General features: G+C 41.0%; 1 protein-coding gene across 9 annotated transcripts in view; it reads right to left on the bottom strand.

The window, feature by feature from the left end:
• LMO7 (LIM domain 7) overlaps positions 1 to 25,808 on the bottom strand; it is a 135,774-nt gene that overhangs the window by 42,887 nt on the left and 67,079 nt on the right. For 8 of the 9 annotated variants that reach the window (XM_075423129.1, XM_075423198.1, XM_075423138.1 and 5 more), the window contains 4 exons: positions 3,018 to 3,048; positions 2,496 to 2,609; positions 1,818 to 2,016; positions 407 to 659 (listed from right to left, as the gene is read on the bottom strand). In XM_075423129.1, the coding sequence (XP_075279244.1) occupies positions 407 to 659; positions 1,818 to 2,016; positions 2,496 to 2,609; positions 3,018 to 3,048 (597 nt within the window). Of the gene's footprint in view, positions 1 to 406; positions 660 to 1,817; positions 2,017 to 2,495; positions 2,610 to 3,017; positions 3,049 to 8,943; positions 8,967 to 25,808 lie in introns of those variants that run through there. The other variant, XM_075423173.1, reaches the window with a different exon arrangement.

Below are 25,808 nucleotides of genomic sequence, written 5' to 3'. Positions count from 1 at the left end.
TGAAGACAGTGAAGTCACGAAGGTAATGATGAAACCCAAGAAATGCCCACTAGTCTCATGTGTACGCACCGAGAATCCGGACAACCGGAATTCATCACCATGTTTTGGAAGGCCTTAATGAGAAACTAAAACCGTAGGTCTAGCTCTCTTGAACTTGCATTTAAGATCATTCAAACCTCCTCTACCTGGAGTGTGATCAGCCTCAAAACACTGCTCAAACACCAGAAAACTATTCATATGGAACAAAGTAAAAAACCAAAACCAAAAACCAACCACATTAACCGCACCAAAACAACCCCACACACACCTTAAAATACGGAAACTCAAATACTTTACTTTAACTAATAAAGAAACAATGTATTTTAAAAGTCTCAAAGACCTCTTTGGTAAGACTGCATACCAGTACCTTGAAAACGTTCCATCTGACTCGGAGTAGACAGGACTTGCCCAGCTCCTCCTGTTGTCCTCATTCTTTTCTGTCCTCTTCTTCCTTAAGGGCGCCGGCACATACGACGCCTGCCTGTTTTTGTTGGGTAAGAAGCGATTGAAGTCGGTGGTAGGTTTCGGTTCAATCACAGCGATCCTACGGTAAGACATGTCATCTTTATGGGAGCCATGCATTTTGAAAGGCAGTTCCGAGTCTGTGTCACTGTCGCAACCTTAGAAGAAAGGGGAGAAAAAGGAAGACACAAACATTATTTTCTAGACACACGCTTCTAGCTAGAACTTGCACCAAAATGCTCTAAAACCAATTTAACTCCGTATTCAAGATGTTTTGGCTGCAAACTTGCTGAGCTACTGACAGGACAGTAGGAAAGGCATTTTCAGAAGTTTGCGGCAAAGCTGCGATAAGGTCCATTAAGCTGAGTTTGGTTTGCATGCCCCTACCACATCTGTTCCATTCTTCCACAATCACTGCTCCCTGCAGGAAGCACAGCACTAACCTCTAGATTGATGATGTAAAACAGCACACAGCTTTTTAATTAAAAACATATTTGCCACTCCAATGTTCTAACAAAGCCAAGTTAACAGCAAATAGTATAAACAACACACTCATCTCACCAGACTTACGCCCGGTAGAAGCCAAGGGCACGACACATACGTAGCATGGCTACATGGTGCTTTGCTCAGATGAGAAATGCTCCATGTGGCCTCAGCCTAGTGACTTTATATTATTCACATGGAACAAAATCCAAAAGCTCACTGTTTTTGTAACTTCAAGTTAGCTTACAAGTTATATTGAATTTTAAAACTGGGAGAGAAACACAGGTTAGAGTACAGCTGTAGGGATCCAATGTCACAGACTTTCTTCTTGGTACCTTTCTTTCCATGACAAACTATCAGAAGTAACAACTACCGTTCAGTTTTTAACCTATGCAGGAAAAACCCTATCGAATATTGAATATTCAGAAATGGAGTGAAGATGTAGAGGTCTGATATATCCACATTAGGAACACGGCAAGAGACGTCTGCAACTGCTGAATTTTAGATGATCCCATCAGTTTCTGAATTCTAGCAATTCCCCTTCCTGAACTACGCGAAAATACCCTGCACATACACACGCCCTAAAGCGGCCATGAGGGCAAAAGTCCCAGCAACCCTTCCTAGGAAAATTCATGTGCGCATTGCTTGTTTCTACGAACTGTTAAAGGTCAATATTTGCTTAAGCAAACCACAGCTGCGGCAGTTGCAAAACCAGAGTTGCTTTTCAAGCCAATATAAGTACTGGGCACCTGAAGTACTAGGTCCATACATTGTCTTCTCTCACACTCATAAGATATATATCAACAAAAGATTTAAAAAAGGAAAAAACATACCTTCACTGTCACCTTTCAAGGTTATATCTGATGAAAAGCTTGTGGAGGATCTTGAACCAAGAGAGTCCAAGCTATCGAAGGAATCGTCTCTTTTATGGCTGGAAGATGACGAAAAGGGCTCTCCCCGGTCAACGTACCAGATATCACCGTACCCGCTATCCCTGCCACTTCTGTTCAGGTAGCTGGACTCTTCAAGCGCCTGTGAGCGTAAGTTTTGAGAGGTCTTTTGCAATAATATAAGGTGCAAGTGCTACCTGTGAGCTTTTGCTCAAAAATCTTTAAAATGCATTTTGAGTGCACAAACGGACTTTACCCAAAGACTACTGCAAACCCCTAAAAAAAAAGGTATATAAAAACTTGGATAGGATATTCAACACAAGTTCTGAAATTTCTCTTATCTCAGCCAAAGGGAACCAGGACAAGGCTTTTCACAATCTATCACATGAATAAGAGCAAGTGGATTCTGAATTTTGTGATTATAAGGGTAGCCAAAGAACCAGTGTAAGGTAAAAATGATTCCTTTCACATGGACTTTGATAGCAAACAAAACAAATGACCATGTTCTCCACACTAAGAATAAAATTAACCCCCCACAAGATTGTTTAGAGTTGATGTTGTAATATGTAGTAAATTATAAAATTCAGGCTGTATGTTTAGTATTCTTTCTGGATTCCTTACCTTAGTCAATGCTTGCCCTAATAACTTCTCAAATGCTTTAAGATTGAGGTATGGACCATTATAATGGGGGTTACTTTGAGCTTTTCTACCCAACCAGTATAGTGTAATCAAAACCTAAAAAAAAACAAATAAAAAAAACCAAATATAAACTTCATTACTTTTCTCTCAAACCATGTGCCAGTATAAAAGCATCTCGGAATGCTGTTAGAGATGTTTTCCACCATGAAGTGCAAAATCTTGTCTACAGCATTAGCATCTCCACCAAAGCCAATTAAAAAGTGTTATGGTGGATCTCATCTATCTCAAGTAGGCAGATATAAATACTATTTCTAATTATTACATTTATTTGGGGAAGTAAGCCGTGTAGAGATCATTGTAAGATGGCACTAATTTGCATCAGATAAATGAACAGCTGAAGAATAAGGCAAACATGATAGCGCCATAAACAGAGATGTCTTTAAAATATTTAATCAGAATTAGTGTGAAATTGTTTCAGAAAGCATTGAAGTAAGCGTGTCTTACATTTTTCACTCTTCTGTTGGTCTCCTCCGGTCTGAAGCAGGGAAGGGAATGAGAAAAACAAAACAAAACAATACAAATTTAAAATATCTCACTTAAAATTTAATTATTATTCAAGATTTCAAAGGCTTCAAACCCAATTAGAGGCTAGTATAAAATATGCAACCATGACCGTTCCAAAAGAAATAAAAATTAGCAATTAGCTTTAAATTCATAGGCATAACTCTGTACTATTTCAATCATTGCATGTAAAGCAAGAGACTAGCTGATTTATTACAGTTTCTGATTTGAGAAGAACTCAGAAAGGCTCTAGGCTTTTTTAATTGGCTAAGGTTTTTAGTTACCAACAAAATAAAAGCGGAACACAAGCTAATGACTTTTGGAAATACAGTCTCTATTAGCCAGGAAGATCTCCAGTTCCATATGAAAGCAGATTCATTTGTCACTTTTGCCCCCCCCAATTGTATTATGTTTTCTAAAATATTTGCTTCAGCTAGAGAGAACATTTCAGCCTAGACAGAATTTTTCAGATCAAAAAGAGAAAAAAAAAAGGCAACTGAGACATCTGGAGACAGATGTCATAGGGCTGGAAGGAGAGGTGTGGTTTGCTTCTATGTAAGATATGCATTTCTCAAAAAATACTAAACAAATATGCAATCATTAACACTAGTAAACTTTTTTTTTTTATATATAGCCAATTTGTGGCACATCTCAGAAGTGCACCAATGCCCGCTCACAGTGGTCTTGTTCTCCTCTTGCTCATTTGAAGAGCAAGAAGGAACTCTTCGGGCGGGAGCCTCCCAAACGTGGGGTATCACAGGCGCAGTCCCTCAGGTGTAGATAGGCACAGCGGGACCTCAGACAGCAGCCGCACAGCGCTCCCACCCGCACTGCCAGCAGCTATGGAAGGGCAAATCGCTTAAATACACCAAAACGACTTTTCACCTGCCCCAGACGCTGTTGGTTTGGGGTGGCTCAGCAGCAAGCTTCACACACAGCACAGTGACGGGGTTCAAACAAAGAAAATCCCATGAATTAACATACGGCAGCAGAAAGACCTATGCAGAGCCCTGCAGCAGGTCAGACCAATGATGCATCAGGGCACCTATCCTGCTTCTGGCTGTCTACGAACAACTTCGTCAAAGGTTGCAGGGAAAAGGTAAAATAAACCGTTCAGGCGACAGTTACGAGGTATCAAAACGACGGCAGGGCCTGGCCAGCGTAGACGGCACTCTTCATGGAAACACAACATTTGAAGCAACGTGACAACCGTCAGGAACATAGACCATCCCCTCCTTCTCTTTCCTCCTAGTTTGAGCGCGCTCACTCCCATTCGATGCTGTTGTAACTGCCGTTTTCGTCCCTCACATCGTGAAGAAATCAGGCTGCCAGGAACAAAGTCCTGAGATGGATCCAACCTGGCAGTCCTCACCTGCAGCTTCTTTAATATCACACTCCAGAGACACTAATGGCGTTGTAGTCAGCAACCTCTTCCTCATGGATAAGGAGGAACCCTTCTCCTTCAATGTGAAATATGTAAACTTCTTTTTTTTTTAAACCCCTTTCTTATTCTTTTATCATGGGAGACTATTTTTGAAAAAATCTTCCTCTTCTTCAGTACGTGGGTTTCGTTTCTGGCATCCATGCTGCAGGACACACCATGGCCGTGACCTAATGTGCGGACTAGAGACAGGTTGTTTTCCCAAGGAGAGGATGGAAAATTATTCTTGTAGTGGCGTGTATCAGCATTATGCTTCCTACACCTGACAGAGGGCATTTAAAGGTTTACATTCTTTAGCTTCAAGGTCTAAGAGCCTTGCATTAGGGCAGAATGTCTCCTGTTACTTGCAATTACAAAAGCAGAGGCCACGCATGCCCTTGCTAAGTATCCTGTAAAGTTTGTTTCCAAACTTGCGCAGTCTAGCAGGCAGCGAAAGCCTCATCTTTCAGCAAGCAGTGAAAGACTGGGGGCCGTATCCAAGAGGCTGCCAACCCTCACGCAGAGCAAAACTAGATGACTGAACATGATGGTGCCCACTTCTCTCTCCATGAGTTGTCTGGGATCATTTAGGTCAATCGTTTGCAACAGAAGGAACATTCAGCTGTTTTTATATTTTAATATATTTTCTGTACTTGAATAATCATAAATACACCAGGCCTGCAGACTTGGGCCACAAACAATGCAAAACTTACAATATTCACATAAACTAATGAGCGTAGCTGAGACCCAAAACACAGGCAGGGAAATATTCCACACACTCGAATGAGAGACCATGCTCTATTCGCATGTTTGCTCGGCTAACAACGGAAGCAAACAGACTAGTTGTTTACTCTTTGTGAGCAAGGTTGCTTCACTTGTATTTACTACTCTCCTTCTCTTAACGACACCCTTTAGTCTTTAAAACTTTTAAGCAACTTCTCACGATAGATGTAGTTTGACTAGAAATAAAAACAAAATAAGAAAACCCCTGCTAATCTAGAGCATTCAACTCCTCATTTATATGGGCATATATTAATTCTTTGATGGCCCTTAAGTCAGGGAAAAAAAAGGAGGATTATGGATGATTAATGTATTGTCCTAGAATTTGTGTAAAACAAGAGGTATGTAACTTTTTGCCCAAACAAAATCCTGAATAAAGAAGCAATGCTGTTATCTTACTGGAAGGCCTTAAAACTCATTTGCCACCTACAAACTTCACAGGTGTGAACTCCTCCTCCGAGGCATGCAACTTGGAGAAGATGCAGCTTGGATCCACTTGTTATCATTCTCCAAGTGAAGCAAGTGCCTTTTATCTGTACAGCCTGGCCAAGCTCATGACGCACACCTGAGCTTACGTGCACAAGCCATTGCCCAGTTACCCTCCAGCATACTACATTTAAAATAGCTGGGCAAATATCTATTGGATAGAAGTGTGATACAAACTGCAGAGCTTTTAAGAGGAATAACTTTCCTGTGAGCATCAAAATCAAAAAAACAAGGTTTTAACTCATTTGCAGTAAATGAAAACACAAAATGAATAATTATATTAAATAGAAATTCTCCTTTATAAAGTGTTATCAAAATGTAAATACTATGCAGTACTATGCAAAGAATTCAGTTGAGGTCTTGTATATAGCTCTGAACAACTACAATTTGTAGCAGGGGACAAGACAGAGGCACCAACCTCAAGGACTGCAAGTTCTTTGCTGCTGTGAGAGGAGGCATGAACCTACCTTCTCTGACAACCTGTTGCTACCCAACAGCAAGCTCCTGCTCCCACCTCCACTACCCCTCTCCAGTCTGGCTCTAAACTCACAGGGCTGAAAAGTGCAGTTTCTCACACTGTATTTGAAGAACTCAGCAGATGGAGTGCAAGAACTTCCGCAATGTAGTCTTTAAGCTTTTTAAACACCGCTGGACAATTATAACCTGATTTTGAACACCTCTACAGCATTGAAGTGCACACACAGTGCTGCTGCTAGAGACATTTGTCCTGTGAAAACTATTCCAGGAACTGAAGGGCTATCCCACTTGTTGAAGTATCTTCATCGATGTAAATGAACACCAACCCTACATTGGGCAACTGTAAAACAAGTCTGCTTTTTGATGTTTTCATCCAAAATCGTCATGGAGCCCAGCTGGTGCAGACTATATTCTTCATAAAAATATTCTTCTGTGTAACCTAATTCCTAGCTTAAATAAATGAATGTCATTATGCTGAAAGCTATAAACAGGCTGCTGCTTTGCTCAGGAGGGCACAGCCAAGACTGCATCTTAAAAACAACCTGCTGAAAGAAGTGGGTTCCTGTCCAAATGACGATGCAACACCGCCTACCAAACCACTTTGTGTCATTTCAAACACTACCTTCCCTGTCTTCCCAGAGGTTTTTATATCTTTTATTTCACTAACAACCCAACTTCACTAAAGATGTCTGAACCAAGCAAAAGAAGCTGCGCTAAGGAGAGCGGTTAAGATTTTGCATATAGAATTTATGTCAAGTACTTCATCGGCTTTTGCAATAGCTTCAGCATTTTAGCATTCATTCTGACATTTAAAAGAAAAGCAACACTGATCTTCTGTGTTACCTAATCTAACCTCAATGTCAAACTCCAACTCAAAATTGTCAAAATTTTAAAAATACAATTCACAAAATGTGAATCTAAATTGTTGGCGGTGGTTTCAATAAAAGTTTATGTATGACTTCAAGATCAGCCATCCTGGAAAATACCTAGCAAACACAGCATGAAAGTCTAAAGGCCACGAGATAACAATTTGTGGGAGTTGTTATAATAATTATGAAGCACAACTGCACGACTCCTAGTTGAACACTGATGCAAAAAGACATGAAATAACCACCCAGGGAGAAATAATACCTTCTGTGTAAGTCATCTCATCTACATCAATCCTTTAGCAAATGGAAAAAAAACAAATGGGACAGAAACAGTTCTCACTTGTTAGTAGGTGATACACTTAAAGACCAAATACCTCCATTCAGTCTGAACACAACGCATATTCACAAACATCCCTTACGCCCAGCCAGCACGGCTCTAATGACGAGACCACTCTAAAAGAATAAAGCAAAGCTACAGCACAGAGCAGCAGGCTGAGCCACGGCTCAATGAATTCATTCTCAGCTCTGCTGTTTGCTCAAGGTTAAATAGCAAAATTCGTCACCCAGGCCCTAGCCTGACAATACACAGGGTTTGGCAGCAGCTCTAGCTTAAGGATTTCCTGGTCTCCCTTTCCCTTCCAGCCACTCCTGTTTGCTGCCCCGTGGTTACACCACCACAACTGAACCACGCTGCGGTTCCACGTTGTGCAGCAGGACCAGAGGACTGTGCCTGTTTCTCTGATTTTCAAGCCCCCAAATTAACTCACTTATGTGTTTTATAGCACGCTCATACAAGTGACTGCGCCAGCACCGTGGCGAAGGCTGCGCGTTGGCGCAGAGGAGAGGGCACGGGGCTCGGAGGAGGACCCTACCCCACATGCCAACGCGGGAAGAGTCCCCGCATGACAAAACCCCAGCCAGAAGTACTCTGTGCCTCCCCTTCATCTGCTGACACCTGGCTCCAAGAAGCGAGGAAATCTTGTTAGTATTATTTGAATGCACTCTGAGATACTTTAAAAATTAAAAAAAAAATATTGTACAAGACTTTCATATACTGTACAATAGCTAGCAGACCGCAGTACTTCAGAAACCATGAACGAGACTAACCAATTACAAAATATATCCATTGGCAATGCTGACCCTTACATATACACCTCTCCAGTGTCTCCTTAAAAAAGAGCCATGCATTTTAAGTAGCTTCTTGTAGGTTTGACTTATTTCAAAACTTTTAACAAATAAACTCAACAGTTTGGATTCTGTTTTCCTAACACATTATATGGTTTGGTTCCCCCACATTCTAATATGTGCTAAATTCCAGCAATTAGCAACTCATGATGTCAAATATCAGAGTATCCTCCTCCGCTAAATGAGAGTTATCTGCTGAGAAGAGGCCACATGGTCATGCCCAAGAGATAAGACAAATCCGAATCCATTTACGGGGAGAAAGAAGGGACAGAGACACTCCCACTGATAGAAGGAATGTGCCAGTGACAAATGCTCCCTGCCCAGCGCCAAACCCTTCCCTTGGTGACGAATACCCCAGACACCCCAACAGCTGCCAAAGCTATCTGTTTTCCATCCCCTCCTCTCCACTACTGATGTCGCAAGCACAGGACTTGAACAGATCTCTGTTTAAAAAGACGTATTGGTGCTGTTCCTTTGAACTTCCATTCACCAAAACAGCAGTTCCATCTCCCAGATGCCCTCTGAAGGATTTGGAAGGGCCGTGCCCGGGCCTGGGAGCCGGAGCGGATCAGCAGGCTGCAGAACAAGCCCACCCCTGAGCTCCTGACTGAGCTGCAGGTGCTCTAGCCTGACACCCACCAGCTTCACTTACGCTTCCGAGGAGGATGTCGGAGGGTTTGAAGGATTCTCCGCCCTCGCCAAGGTATGCTGTGCAGGAGACGAACGCCGGCTGTCCAACTAGCAGCGGGCTTGTGCTAAATTTCAACCTCTTTGGCCACCTACTCAACTGCTATTAATATTGCCGTTATCGGATCTCACTGAATTCCCACATGCTGCCGAGAATAGAAAAGCTCCACTGAACGATGGGGCTGCTGCATGGGTACAGAAACATGAGGACATTCTTCCAGCACTTGGATTCTTAGCAAACTGATATTCAAACCCGAGAGCCACAGTTCACTGATGAGATTGCTGGAAATAAAACGGTCAGGTTGTGGCTGAAGCATTCAAGAACACCTTTCTCTTTGACTATAAAAAGCACATGTATTTTCCATAGCAACACACCCACCAGACCCAATGCCACTTACATCGTAACAGCACACAGAGTCAGGTATAAAATGATGCAGAAAGCATTTCTCCATGCCCCTTCAAATCACTGGCTGGTGGCAAGGAGCTTTGCAGGCCCTGATGACCAAACAGCCTGTCCCCACCCCATGCCCTCGCCCACTAATGAAGGGGCTGAGGGGTGGAGAAGAGATGCCGAAGAGGGGAAAGGCAGAGAGGGAACGCAGCCGGCCAACACCCTCGGTGGGAACGCGTCCCTGTCCATGGCCTCGGAGCCCGTCCTTTCATATGGCCTCTCGAGCATGGCGTTTCCTTGCTGATCTCACCCATTATACTTCCATGCTATTCTTAAATCCTTTATCAAAACAAAAACAAGCACTTCTAGAAATGTGCATCAGCCCCAGCAAGTCACCAGACACTCACATTATCCATTTCCTCACGCTCTTGTCTGACCCCTCTCTGGGTGGTCCACCTCTGCCAGCTTCCTCATACCTCAGCCTAATCTACAGGTTCCCCCAAAGAGAAAACTAATATTCAGGATAGCATAGGGCAGAATACATAATGTCAAATAAAAAAATAAAAATAAAACCCCCTGAAAACCTCCCCAAACCATCTCCAGAAGAACAAGCCTGTGTGGAGGAACCTGGCTGATAACCTGAGCGCTCCTTGGCTCTCGCCTCAGGGGTGGGCAGGAGAAGAGGAATGGAGCATCGCTGCAGCAACAACTTGCACAGAAGGAAGAGACTGATAGGATGCTGCAGCTTCCTGCTCAAACTTTAAGCTATAGTAAGTTAAAGTACTTACAATAATTAGTGTAGCTTTGTTGATTAGTCCCTTTTTGTGTGTTTTTCTTCCTCCATTCCTAAAACCCCCTTAAAAGTCAGTACCTTCACTAATTACAGGTAATTAAACTGGCTATTTCTTCTATTGTTTTGTTTGCTTTTTTCCAGGGCAAATCTAGAATTTTTACCCAGTCTGTATTGGTTACTTTAAATTCCAGGTCTAGACTAGTACCTACGCAAAAATAAATAGTGGGTATTTTATTTCTGAATGCTACCAGTCATGTGCCATATACTTTAGCCAAGAAGCATGAGAACATCCACTGACTTTCATGAGAAATTATAAGACTCTCTGCACAAGGAATTAGAAGCTGTAGAGCTGACTCCAGGCTCACATGGAGTGTTAGGAGTTCTCAAAGAAAATCAAGCAGTTTGTTCACATTCAAGAGGATGTTTGAATTTCAGAGGTGAACTTAATTGCTTTTCAAGAAAAATAACCCCACTACTTCAACACAACAATTTAGACAGATGGATGGGTAGCTATCGTATTCCTATTTACACACCCTATAGATTGTTGTAACTTCCAAAGCACTGGTCTTTAGAACTTGGAGCATATCACTTTGCTGGATGACTCCATCTCTCGTTCTTTTAACCCCCTGTTGTCCCCCCCCCCCCTTTTTTTTTAAACCTGTACATAATTCAGTTGACCCTGGCACCAGGGTAATAGTAAATGTCACTACTTATAACTTTTTTCTTCTTTACACTTTCTATAAACATTGAGATTTTACATTCCTCCCTCCTAAAACTCAACAGACTTGAGCTCATCATCTGTGCCAACTTCTTTTGTGTCCAGTTTTGTAGATTCTTCCCGTTATCCCCCCCCCCCCCCCCCCCCCCGCAAAGTAAACCATCTTGTGTAAATTTGATAGATTAATTTGAAGAGAAATCCATATGGGGAACACACACTTGTGCTAGCATTCTCTCAATAAGGAACAGTTGGTATATCTGGGGAGTCACTCTGAAAAATAAGTATCAAAATAGGTAAATAAGTGCAATGCTTTAAGTTTTTAGAAACGTATACAAAACACATGAAGGTGCAGCTGTTAACTAGCATAGAAATAGTTCAACAGCATTTTACAAAAAAATATTCTGTATAAATTATCTGCTTTAGCTAAGCTGCAGCAACCATGGCAACTCACAGTTAGCATTTTTTCAAGACAATACTGAAATTCACTTTTCTACTGCCTGATGTCTCTTTGCCATTATTAAATTAAATGTTTCCAAAATTGTTGTCCTTTTCACTCCCACTCTTACATCTAACCAAAATATTTTAACATCTCCTCTCCCCACGCGCAGATACCAGAGGTAATTTTGTAGAATAGCCCTCAATACTGACTTATTTATTCCCTCTAAAGTGTCACTCAGACACCTCTGCACCAACTCAGGGTACAGATAAACAAGTTACTGCAAGGTAAGCTAGGGTAAAAAATTTTCCATCTACCAACTACTCCATAGCAACTGCCCGCGTGCACTCTCCTACTGCTGACCCCCAGGATTAATACAATCATTCAATTTGGATAAAGCATTCAGAGGTGGTCCCTTGGGAAGAGCTAGGATTTGGCAGTTTATACAACTTTGCTCGCTCGAAGAGACGGAGAGATTTTTACAGCCTATATAATCAGAGAGGAGGGAAAAAAATAACCACCACACACCCCCACTTGTATTCAGTCTCCTCCCTTGGTCCGTGCCCAGAGAAAGATTTGGCAAATGTAAATCCTTTGTTATTTCTGTGTCAAGCAAACAGGTGGTGATGTACAAGTCCCTTGTGTACAAGCAAAACAGTTTACCACAGCTTATAATGCTCAATAGCGGCTTCAGGACGTTTATTTAATTTCTCATGGTGTGCAAAAAAGGTAAAAAAAAAAAAAAAAACATAACTCATGCCTTCACTGCATAATTTACACCGGATATTTGGCAACGAACATATCCGCTGATAAGGATGATGACTGACAGTAACTTAATCTGGGTACTGCTACGCTCATGCCTGTGCTAACACGGAGTTTCACCAGCCCAAATGGGTATCTGCTCGGTTGCTGTTGTTCCAACACATACACAGAAAACAACTCCGTGCAGAGGTGACTCACTACGAGTTAACAGCAGAAACTACAGATGCCCGAGCCATGGCCTGTGACTGGGAAGTAATCCAGACTTCAGTCCACTCCAGTCACCATCTCTGCAAAGGAGCCAAGACCGATAATGCCAGGTATAAGCATAAGGATGGATACATCCTCCTGAGAAGAGACAGAATCCCTGCATTTCGGGGGTACGTGGGATATGCAGCACTTGGGGGTCACTTGCACACCTTTCTGATGGCTCATTGTTTCCCCTAGAGCAATTCCAGTGTAGTGCTGGCCAAACTACTGTACAGGATGACAGAGAATAGGGGCTGTGTATCCCAGCCACTCTTTTTATTCTCAATTTTTGTCATATGATTAAAGAATAAACACTTTAGCAGTTTAAAGGGGGATTACTAATAGCACAGCTTTGGAAAGTGTCATAGAGCTAGGATTTTGGAGAGAATTTAGAGACGGACAGGGTGAAGATGACAAAATGGAGGTACAAGGTAAGTGCAGTTTACTCTGTGATAAAGGTTCTGGAAACAAGTTAAAGTGATGTTGGAATTTGTTCTTAAGTAGAAATAAATCACTACTGCATGACTGCATCACTTTGTTTAGTCTCTACGTTTGGAATAAAAACTTTAAAGGACTACTGGGTTCTCTCAGTAATATTTTGGCAAAATATTTCATTAGCAAATAAGAAGCACTGAAGAAATTACTACGCTTCCTTTTTGAAATGTTGCCATATTTTCTCTATGTTTCTTTGGGTTACCCTAGCAACACAGAGCACAATATCACCACTCATCGCACAGAGCACACAAGTATGAAACAGAGATTGAACCTGACTGTCTCTACTGAAGTCGATTCACTATTAACTTAGGTTGATGCGTATATGCCCAAAAGAAGTGAGGTACACAGATATAACTGAGCTTTGTTATTGCCTATGTTTTCTTGATTCATATCTGAAGACATATTTAGAGCCAGGAAGGAGCACTTCAGTTAATGCCAAGTCAAATGTTAATCTATTCATCCTTGTCAGAAAAGAATGCTCAAAGAGGATGTATTCCCTCGAACCAGCTCTGCCAGAAGACTTGGCGTGAAACAGCAACACAATTTAAAACAAAAAAAAGATACAAAAAACAAGTAAAATTCGCAAAGTGTACTAGTCTTAGCAAAAATGTGCCCTTTTGTTCTGGGGAACAGACAAGATCTAAGATAAGCAGATATTTTTTTCCATATTTGCTACAGTGCTCACCTCCTGTCCTCAGCTCCTGCAACATCCACGCGTAAGGGAGCTACTTATTCAGGTTCCTTATGGCTTCGGATTTGTGACTGTAACATTTGAAATTATTACATTCAATTTCTTGCTATCAATATTACTAGATAAATATCAGCTTTTTTTATTCAGGCTTTTTTTTTAGGGAAAAAGAATTTCTCCACACCAGTGGACAACAGTGCTTTAAGGCTACTTTGAGCAGCCAAGTCAGAGGGTATTTTTAAACATTTGCTGAAAACATTAAGCTTTTTGGGCCAGGTTTTCCAGCCGAGTTTTTAATGTTGGAAAAATGAAAGCTTCTTTACTGCAAAGTGAGAGAATGGGTAAAACTCCAAAAATTTGCTTTGCCAAAGTGTTAGAAAGTCTGTGTGGGAGGCAAAAGAAAAAGGGGGGGGAGGAAGTTAAGCTAATTTGACCATGTACCTCTGAAGTTGAAAAATTTACATTAATTCTGAGTATCCCAACCTACTGAAACCAAATGTGCTATTAGTCACTTGAGAGTTTCTGTTGTAAAGTTAGAGTAGTCTGAGAATTAAAAACTTGAACAAAATTAATGATATGGGAAACTAATCCCAGCCAGGGAACTATAGATGATCTCACACCCGTCTTTCACTGGTACTCGTGAAGTATGTAATTTGTACCACAAAACTGATGACTGAGGGGAAAAAGAAGCTTAATACACCAATTAAGACACCACCAAAATGCTCCAACAAGCTGTTACAACTAAGTCTGGTGGTAGGGAGGGAGTGGAACGAAACGATCCGATTCTACTCCAAGTGAGGCCATGGCAATATTCCCAACATCTTTAATGAGTGCATGAGCAAACGCTAAATTAGGAATCTTCCTTCTCATGAGAAAGAAGATACTGTATGCACCAACTCTTGGAAACCACAGCTAGCCATCTGCAGAATTTCACCTACTGCCTAGCCAGATGAAGCATCGGAGAAAGGGGCTCCTTCAAACACACATGATGGTTGTAAGCTATCCTTCCCAGAAGTCAACCAAACCACAGAGCTGGGATAACACAAAAGCAACCCTTGGACTTCGAAAGAGGCTATTCTACAAATCATTTCCCCAACAGTCCTCGTCATTTCTACACAAAGACCAGGCAGTCTTTTAGACCCAGGTGAGGTTAAGGGAAACCTTGAGACTCTCAGCTAGGAATCCACAGCTTATGAAGACTAAAGGTCTCTTGAAAACCCTGTGAATGGCAATCATTATTGCATTTAATCATTGCAAAGATTAAATCAAACTAATGGTTAAACTGCAAAGTATGTCAATAGCACCAGTTTGCTATGAGGCTCAGCTTCATAAGGGGTAGTAGGCACATGGCCTTAGCGAGCGCTACATCCAGACACGCTACCTTGGAAGTGCCTACAGAAGCAGCCCTTTTGATCACAAGATTTTTAGCCCTCCGATTCAGAAAACCCAACAACAACAGTGCTGTCATTATATTCACTGTTTTACAACTCAGTGAAAAGACCTCATTATCCCCCAGTTAAGACTGATAATCTAGACAGGGTAACAAATGCAAAGGCAGTTCCCTAAAACTAATTGGATGTTTCCTCTTGATTACATTTAATTCTAGCACAGCCTACCTGAAACAAACTACAGCTGGGGAAGAATGACACAGGAAGCCATCTCAGAGGTCTCATAACCAATGTGCTTATTGCAACAGTGAGACTCAGAATAACTTTCAAGGTCTCCCCTCATTCTTTTCACCTCCAGGCTAACAGAGCTACAGGCAGAAATGAACTCAGTGCAATGGAGGAATAACCAGTAGCATTTTCCAATGAGGAGAAGATAAATCCATCTCTGCTGATGGTTTAGGAAAAGGCTGTCAAACTGCAGCAAAACTCAGCTGCTCCTTGACAGGAAGGCAACCACCATATGGTACAGGAGAAAGGAACGGGATGGAAATACCTTCACCCTCTGACCCACAGATAGCATACATGGGAGACAACCTTGAGCATTACCGTCGTGTTTGGTTGCCGGATGGCAAACTGTTGACCACATTAGCCACAAAACACTGAACTTTTTTTGCAATATACTTTCATTTTCCTGCTGCATAGCATTAGATAGGTGGAGCAGGCCATGAAAAAATAGTTGGGAGTGCTCTTAACATATTGTCCTCTCTACATTTCAGTGTAGATGCAGTTAGTGGCCCAATTAACCTGCAACAGTATACAGTTTTGAAATAAAGTTAATAAAAAAAGTCACTGTTGTAGGTTTTTTTTAGCAAGTGAAGGTACAAAGACATGCAACTGTCTTTGTCATCAAGGAAATACATCTGTGGCAGAGTAGTACAGTATACAAGTTTTCTAAGACACTCAAAAATAGCTTATACTGCAGTGTAAGTTATGCAAGCCTCATCTTTAATAACATAAATGGTACTATCAAAAACAGCTCATGATATAACAAATCAGCCATCTGTTTGATGCTTATTGGAAGACACTGATTCAGAACCATTGCAGTAGTCAGGTATTTGTTGCTTAAAGAGAAGGCAGATGAATGTGAAGTCCTCTGACAGACTGCATTTAAAGCTCTTCGCTTGGAGAACAGCACACTGAGTGCAGGTAAAAGTATGCACCCCAAAATATTTTTCAGGTAGGAAAGAATCTGTGGAAGGTTTTGCTAGGGAAAGAAATTCAGAACTGTTGCATGAACTCTGGACAGAAGGTCAAGTATGTGATTATTTGCACTATTATTAAAAGTAACATAGTTATTACTTAAGCTCCTGAAGGAAAAATGCTAACAGACACAGGATAGGTACACAGGTGAATATACTTGAACTTTTTTGTATAACAAAGTTACCAACAAAAAACCAGTCAATGCTTCAAAAAGGAAATCCACCAGGAAAAGAATAATAAATTAAAAGCACAGAGGTATCAATCATCATAAAGAGAAAAAAAAAAATTCCTGTCAAAAGCATTCCCAAACTGCTTCTCTTTTTAAGCGGTGACTTTGAAATTTTAGCATTGCTGAATGCTAATAGCATAGAAATAAGCAGATTGGATGTGAAGTAAGCAGGCCTTTGAAAAATATATAAATGCACATTTAATACATTCTGTGCTGATTTACAACGTGTAAAATCTCAAATACACTCATTTTGAGTGTCATACCAATTCCCCTCAATAATATGTTCACTGACATGCTCGTGATTCCAGAGCAACTTACAGAAATAAAAACTGTTTCGAAATTCTGCTTTCTTCAAAAAGGCTTTTATTTTTGCTCATTTTGGCTTGCACAGAGGATCCTGTGTTTCATGGCTACAACCGAGCCTTGCCCAAGTGCTTTCACAAGTTGAAGATCGGCCAGCGAGTACCACCAGTGGCAAGAGAGCTTTAGTCAAACCTAAAAAGCAATTCTCTGTGAAAAATTAAACATATAATTATACAATGAACAGAATATCATAGTATTTACTCTTAAATACTTATTAATTTTATTGCAGGTACAAAGACTAGAATGGACTGCAACTTGCTTTAATGAGCGAACTTCCTTCTCTGCCCCCTCTCTTCTTCCAGGCTTTTAAGTCGACCATCTGTACCCAGTTTGTCTTAGACTCTTGTCTTTGTCCCTGTATCTTGCTGTATTGACCCTCACTTAAAAAAAAAGCCACATGCTTTCAAATCCTGGCTATAAACTCATTTCTGCTATACCCGCCACCACCAAGGAAAGCAGAAGGTAATTTTTTCTAATAATTATCCACTAATTATTTTTTGTATGTAAAGATCAGGGCATTACACACTTTAATAAGCAAATGCACAGAAACCTTCACAGCTACCTTTTATAATACCGTGAAAGTCTAACCTTTTACAGCCGTCACCTGCCCTCCACTTCAAAGCGTGTGCTCTTTGAGGCTGACCCGGTGTTGCTGTTTGTTTTGCGAGTTGCCTGGCAGAGACGGCTGAGTAATGGAGGGTGAAAACAGCGAGAAAGCATCTTCGCTGGGTATCCCAAATTTGCTGGAGAGTTATCAAAAGGCTATTCCGAACGACAGCAGTGGTGGCATGCAGACCACCTACGGCCAAAAAACTAGAAACTGAGATGCTGCCACCCCTTCTTCATTTACAGTTAAAGCAGATTGTAGAATATTTTACAGGTAAAGATTAATACTAATACACTACTTCTGAAACTGTAGGGAGTCTTCATAATTAAACATACAGCATTAACAAAGAAGTCACAGTACCAAGAGCTGAAGTAACCTGAGGTAATTAGCTGAAGGAGTCCCTCATGGGTAAAGGCAGAAAAAACACTGCTTAGCAGTTTTCTTCCACCATTTTCACTGCTTCTTATTTCAGCTTACAAGGAACCCAGTCTCTCCTGTGACTACAGATGCACAAATAACAGGAACATGTTCCATTAAATGCTGTATGCCAAAACCTACACGCAATTAAGCTTGACCAAACAGTTTCTAGGAGCTTAAACATATTTGCTTTTCTGACAAAAATTCTGCAGACAAAAGCTCCTTCTCTAAGTAAGGTACGCGTGCCTTTGGTGCATGTCCATCAAAAAGATTCCTTCCCTGGGAGATAAAAGCGAGCTTCTCTCTCTCCTCTGACTGATCAGACAGCAGTGTGTCATTTTTACATGATGGAAACCACACAAACACATTCCTGGGCAACAGGAGACAAGAAGAAATTTCCAGTGTTCAGTGCTTCTCCATCTCCGCTGAACCGGAATTAAGCCAATATAGAAATTTTGAATTCAGGTTCATCTTGGACATGAAAAAAAAACCAAAAAATCTGTATGTACACAAATGCAAACCATTGTGCTGTCTGAAGTGTTGTATTTGAAAGGGAGAAAAGGCATTTCGGTGATGCTAACAGCAACTTGCAATGCTGCTCTAATGCTAGTGACCATCTGCGATCCATTTCTCCATCACAGTTCATAAAAGAAACAAAGGTCTTGATTCTTTCACATTAGTTTTGAATCAAATTTTGCTGCAATCTATTTTTTCCTTGCTATACTGTCCTCTAACAAGTTCTGTAGAGGAACACAGTAATTTAGCCAGCGCTCAGGTTAGACGGCTACTCCAAGCAGCATGGTACAGAAATGCTAAAGCTGTTGCAGAAGGGGAAAGACGGGCAAAGGAGAAAGCTGTGACATGGTGCTACCCCAGCAGGACACGGTCACAGCTGCCTACAAGACACGCTTGCAGATGCGCTGTGGTTGGACACAGCTCTGGGTCAGGGCTCGTAGCATTAGCAGAAGAGGCTGCTGTGCCCACGGCTCAGGCGTTAAGCCAGCCCAGCACACCTTAGCGTGCAGACCTACCTTTGATCAAGTAAAATGAAGAGAAGCTATGTAATACCTGCACCCATGGACTCCTTTCTTCTTCACACACTATGCTACTTGGGAAGAAGCATTCACTGTTTTTTGACCTACTTCAACATTTCCACTTATGTGCTTGTACTTGAGCTGCTTGAGAGAACCATGCTGTTATGCTCAGTTTGTATTTCTATTTAGACAGTATTTCAAGCCATTGCACTTTTTCACTCTAAAAATCACCATTTGGTAAAGGCTACAAAAAAAAAAAAAAGGTGCTAAGAAATGAACTCATTCCATGTACTAAGCTCATTTTTAAGATTAACATTTCCTGTCTCTTCTCAGTCCTATTTCAGTACAAATTTGGGTTCAGTGAAGATTTCACAACTGCTCAGATTAAGCTCTGGTTTGAGAGTGGATTTTGAATCTTCTTTGGGTTCTCCTTGGTTTTTACAGCTTCCCCACTACCTTCTCAATGCAGTGCCCCACCGTGTAAATACACTTTCTCAGAAAGCCAAGAAGCAGCAGTCCTTCATTCCAGCTTTTCTCCCGATAAAACTCAGGCTGTCCATTAAAGAACAGAAGTTTATCAAGCAGCTTTGGCAGGTACCTAACACAGCACAAGCATGGAGTACCTGCCTTAGTTTATTCTGAGAGTCTGAATAAACTGAATAAACACTCTTCCACAGCGGCGCTGGCAAGCCGGGCGATGAGCCGACGTGTCCTCCTGTGCCGGCAGCCTGGTGCGCAGCTGAGGGCAGCTGCCCCACACCCATCGCTCACGTGGTACCCAAGCAAGCAGAGCAAGGACACGCGGACTCAGGCTGTTTGGTGCCATCAGTCTCTGGGCTCACAGATTTAAAATCCTAACCAATCAATGAAAAAGCATATGGAACAGAAAATAGAAGAAGTAATTGACAAATGCAGTCACATCATTTTGGTGATGATCACCCACCCTAGACTGACTACGCTACCTGGATAACCGGAGATTTCTGTATGGGTTATTCAATAACTAAACAAACTAGCTTGTTGAACACATTCACAAATTATTCAAACAGTAGTAGAGAAGACTGAATTAAACTACAAAAACTGGTCTCAGCTCAAAGAGGAAAATGCTTCAGAAAGACAAAATATTGTTTATAAAAAGTATCCTTCTGCGAGAGAATTTTTTTCTTGTTGAAGGAACAAAAACATCGCAATGTAATGGCAAATACGAGTAAAACACCAGTGCTGAGTGACTTTTATATGATTTCTAAACAGCAGTCGACTTTCAATGCAGGAGGCGAGCTCACATTTCAAGGAATAAAGTGTTTTGCACAGAGAAAGCGAGTGTTTTGCAGGATAAGCATAGCAGAGGAGTATCGTTACTGATGCATCTTATTCTGCGCTTATTCAGTCTGGGTGGGAGTGCCTTCTGCATAACCATCTGATGTGTGATCTTACAGTTATATTATCCGTGCCAGAATCAGTAACAAAACCTCTTAAACTAACTGATATTTTTAGAGCAAAAGTAGGTTTTAAGTAATGATGCTAAATATAGTATATGCAAATACATGTGTCAGCTTATTTCAAGAGAATTTCAGCCATTCTTATTTATTATTCTTATGAAGCTTTCACTAAAATTTAAAATGCCTCGATGAAAACCCATCAAATTTTAAATTCCTAAGAAGTCATAATAACATTTTTCCCCATGATAGCAGAGCCTGGTCACATACAGCAGCAGTCAGATACTGGTCTAGATTAAGAGACCTACCATCATGTTATTCATCTTTTCAGATACCTCTGCATACAATGTTCCATGCTTGCTAAAGCTTAACAATGGTAGATTGCTTGATTGATTTAGCACACCAAATGAATTGCTTCCACAAAATTTGTGTCTGATTTTTTCCTTTGGTTTTGCTTCTTGGAGGAGGTTATCATAGATCTACAGAAGTTAAACGTAGTTTTCACTGGATGTGACCTTTTGAAAACCACACACAGGAATGTCCACATGGGGCCAGATCAAAACCCTCTCTAGCTCAGGATCCCATCCTCCTGTGCAACCGCAAGTGGTTGCCTAAGGACAAGTAAAAACAGAGCAGGCAAGATGCTTCTCCCTCAGGGACTTCCCAAGCTAGATGTAGTTTCCCGTATTAAGTAACTCTTCACAGATTTCCCTTCTGTGAACTCCTCCACTATCCCTTGAACTCAAGTAAACTCCTATCATCCACAGCATCTGTTGACAAGGAAGCCTACTGCCCCTTCGTTTGGTTCATTGATTATTCGTATAACATGGGACACAGTGACTAGTTGCACTACTTAGTCCATGACATCTGCTGGAGTTTTCTTCTTTGTTTATTTAAGCTTGCCGCTTTGTCCACCTCTCCATTCATCATCTCTCTCTCAGGCTCAGGACTCCTAGCATGTTTAACTAAACCTGCAGCAGAAGCTGTTCCTACCTTTGGTCAGAGAAATGCTATGAGGATGAAGCTATTCCAGTTCCAGAGATTTGATTTTAGGGGAGTTTGGGAAGGTGAAGTGAGAAAATGAGGAAAGGGAAGGTGATCAAAGTCCAAAGCTTCAGATAGTATTTACAACACCAGCAAATTCCAGATTACCCACAGCAGCACAGTGATGTGCCATTTTTTTTCCTATTCCTAATACTTCTTAACAATGCCTAGGGTTTTGTTTCTGGGTGGGATTTTCTGGGGTATCTTTTTTTGGTGGGTTGGGTTTCTTTATTATTGCTGGTTTTGTTCTCTTTTTTTCTTGGACTGGCACTGAACACTGAACAGATGCTTTCACAACACTCTCACAGAACTCCTAATGCCATTATCACAAGCCTGAGCAGTATCGGCTACTCCAGAACTCATCATTTTGTACACAAAATTAGAATTGTTCTGATTTTCCTGTTCCCACTGAAGTAGTCTAAGTTATTCTTCTATTTCATACATAAAAAAAAGAACAGAGTTTCTGAAAAATTAACCTGCAAACAACTACTAAAAGGTGTTTAATAGAGTAGTTGACACTGGAAAATTTGGACATATTAGGATTAGATTGTGGAATTGTGAAAGCAATTCCCTAACTGCATTGATCTGTGATAAAAATACATTGCATCTTCAAGCCAAAGTGTGCATAAATATACTGTGCCTTCTGTCAACTCAGGCATTTTAAGCTAGCGCTTTCCCAAGTACATCCCTCACCCCAGAAAACGATCACAGCTGAGAGCATCTCACAAACATCAGGTCACCGAGTTAAGAAGAATACATTACTGCATCATAAATCTGACAAGCATATTTCAGCGTTTATTCACGGGGCACAAGTGGCTGTCTGTAATTTAATAGCCTTTGCAAAAGCAGAAGTATTTTGAACTTAACCTCCCTTTCCCCGCCCCAGTTAAATATTTTATCGTATAACGCACTGGAATCCACGTCAGTTGATGCATATCTGTACGTATTGGGTTCAAAGGTGTGTACGTGTTTACATTTGCAGGACGTTTTTTCTAGAAGGGAAAGGAAAGAGGAAATATCATCCGCATTAGTCAACCGTCTCACTCTAGTCCCAGCAACTGGCTGCAAAGGCTTTCGAAATTTTTCTTTCTGAGTCAGTTTCTGATACCGCGCTCCCTCCCTGAGCAGACGGGAGCGCGGAGAGGGTGCAGTCGACAGGCCGGAGGGCACGGCTGCCGGGAGGACTGGCTCTGCAGAAACCTCACGACTTTCAACGAGGACAAAGTCCGAGACCTGTCCCCGGGATGGACTAACCCCTGCGATGGCAGAGCGGGGTGGGGAGCCAGGCCCGGGGGTCCCACTGGGCTGAACAGCAGACCCCAGCAAAGCCGGCCAACTGCACCTGGGGCTGTACAAAATGAAGCGTGGCCAGAAGGCTGCTGGACCTGATCACCGCCCCCCCCTTTCCTCAGTGCTCGTTATGCCATGTTTATAATGCTGCTGAGTCCAGTTTGGTGTCACCCAGTACAGGAAAGACATTGGTAAACTGGAGCAAGTTGAGTGGAAGCCACCAGGACGGTCAGGGCTAGAGATCCTGAGATTGATCGTCCAGCTTGTTCAGCCCGGAGAAGAGTTCTCCAGTTGGGTTTTCTTTTGTTGTTGTTGGTTTTTTTTTCCTTTTGTTTCTTAAAGATAAGAGATCTCTATCACCTAAAATAAACATGAAAAGATCATGCCTTTGTGTGGTTAAGCATGTCTGCTACCCAGCACTCTTCAGTCCCCCCCCCGGCCTTCTTGTCTTCTAACCACGTGGCGAGACATTATTTCATTTAACTGGTTTCAGTGACAAGATGAAAACAACCCCACAACCCTCTTGACATGCACTTTCTAAAAATATTTGAATTTTTTTATTGCATTACCAATTACATTCTGTAGTACTCACAGCAAAAAAAAAAAATCAAAACAAAACCAAAAAACTGTTACTGTGTTAATGCCACTCTGAAGGATACTATGAGTGCTCCAATTGAGCAGTAATAACAATTAGAGGTGAAATCTCTGAAAGCACTGTCACAATAGTATTCATCACAGCTCAGGAATAAATATGGCCAAAAGCAGGATTTTGTATGAAGAAGGATCCAGAACTGTCAATACACTGCTCAGCTTTACTTTCTCTGTTTACAGAGTGTGGTTAACTGACAAACTCCTGTAACCATGGAAAACTTCCAGAAGTCACCTTCCTCCAGGATTTAAACATACAAGCTCTTCCTGTTGAGTTATCTGTCTACAGAAAAGCTAACTGAACTTCAGCAGTTTAGTGGTAAAATACAATTAGAAGTAATAAGATAGTGAACCTGCATATGTGTTCTGTATAATTGATATTATGGCCACACAAGCATGTTCTTTCTGAAGTCCTTCAACTTCCAACTTCAGACACAAGCACTTTTTTGTATAAAAAAAAAATCACCACCAAAAAAAAAAAAAATGCAGGTTTTCTCTTTACCTTCTTTCATAACTCACTGCTACTCATCCAAATTGCTCTCCTCTCTCTACTGCATTGTTTTATAAACTGCATTTAATCCTAGGATGTTAGGGGATTGATGTGCATGCTTAAAATGAATACAGGTGCCTATGGTCTAGATGGATTCCCATGAGAATCCTAAAAGATTAGAGACATTTCTCTTACTACAAAGCAAAAGAGCATTAAAAAACATTGTAAAGACTTCGTAACGAGTGTGTACCCCCACAAAAGTTACTCCAAAGATATTGTGAGAGGATCAAAAATGAGGACTTCAAACATACCAACACCTTTCAGCAGAAATCTACTATAACCTCCTGCAGCAACGCATTCAGTTTTGTAGCATGACTATTTCAATTCCAGTATAAGCCTACAGATCCATGTCACTAAAGGTAGCCAAACTGCTTTTGCTACAACTGGCACAGTAATGTCTTTTCTTCCGTATCTGTTCAGACTCCTTCTGTACACTTGTAGTTACAGGTATACAACTTCAAAAGTTTATCATTCTTACAGTAGAATCATCTTCACAAAATAGATAAATGGTAAATCAAACACTATCAAGAATATAATCCCATAAAGGAAGTGTAAGTTATTAACTGTTAAATTACTCAACAGAGAAAAAAAAAGAATAATCTCTACCATTCCTCTTCATGATCAGAAACTTCACAGATGAAGTAGAACAATTAAACAGCACCACACCCAACACTTTATAGAGTTTACAGTGAAGAGTTGGAGGTAAATTTCTAGCAGGTATGGTCCAAAGTCTGCAACATATTTTATTGCCTACAACGGTTTTACTGGAATTATTTAAAGGTTATGCAAATTTGTGACATGAGCACGAATGTTTTACACCAAGCACAACAGTTTCACAAAACTGATAAAATACATTCTATTTTCATTTTCTTTACCTCTCCATAACTGTCATCAGTATTAATAAGAGTTCAACGTGTAAAATGAATGATCTTGAAATTAGTTATATTGTAAACAAAACAAATACAGCAATTTCAAAGTTTAGAATATGACTATGCCCAGGAAAATTATCTGCTATAAATATTACCCATTTCTATGAAAAATGTCCATAGTGAAAAGAGAATTTCCACACTTAAAGTCATAGGAACATTTCTGGAGTCATTCTGAAGTCAGGGCACTTCTCCGTTTCAGGGGAGGTGTTACTAGGAAACTCAGTTACCACAATAAAAGCCTATTACAACCACATGTGTAAGAAATGTTATTTCCCTGGATATAAAAAAAAAAAAAAAGCAGCATTCATTGTTCTAATTAAATTTTAGTTAAATGGTTTTAATTTCAGCTTTCAAGACCCACAAAACACTGTCTTTTATTCCTTTCATTTCATCTTGAATTCAAAGACAGTTTCTTAAACCTTTATGCCCAAGCCTTTGGGGTAACTGACCCTTCAGCCACACAAGTATAAGCTGGAGACCTTACACAGGTGTAAGTTTTGGCTACCTACTATCCTACTTCTTGCACTGAAGGACTTGGCTTTCATCCAGTTCACAACTTTCTATTCTACACAAAATTAAAAGGCAGGAAAGGGTGGTTCCGTGTTGTGTGTTTTGGGTGTTTATGTTTTTTTTTTTTTCTTTTTTTGAAGCCAAATTAGAGCTAGATTTTTCAACTCATTAAAACGTGTGTTTCTTGTAAAAAATCAGTACAGCAAATTCAGATTCGGCTCCACCACACACTCTTATTATAAGCATGAGATTCTTGAGCAAAGAAGTTATCAAGAAGATGTAGCAACTTTGCAAATACATTCGATATGGAAGAAGATCCAACTACAAATTTAGTGCTATCAACAGCAAACACCAGCTCTGAGCTACCTGACCACAAACTGACTTGCAGCATCTGTGTGTGTCTCTGACAGTGCAAGACAATTTGTGGCTGGTTTGTGTCTCTCTTGACTCTGCCTCCTTTGGGCAAAATATGGCAGCTTTTCCCAAGGCACAAAACGAGATACAAGCCCCAAAAGAGTATCTCATCATGACACCTCAAGCTTTCAGGTAAGCACCTCGCCAGACAGTTCAAAGAGCTGAGTGTTATTCAAAGAGCTGAG

Source organism: Opisthocomus hoazin, chromosome 1 (assembly GCF_030867145.1).
Source record: "Opisthocomus hoazin isolate bOpiHoa1 chromosome 1, bOpiHoa1.hap1, whole genome shotgun sequence".
NCBI lineage: Eukaryota > Metazoa > Chordata > Aves > Opisthocomiformes > Opisthocomidae > Opisthocomus > Opisthocomus hoazin.
The sequence above is the reverse complement of the archived record's forward strand: the minus strand, read 5'-3'. Positions and strand labels throughout refer to the sequence as shown.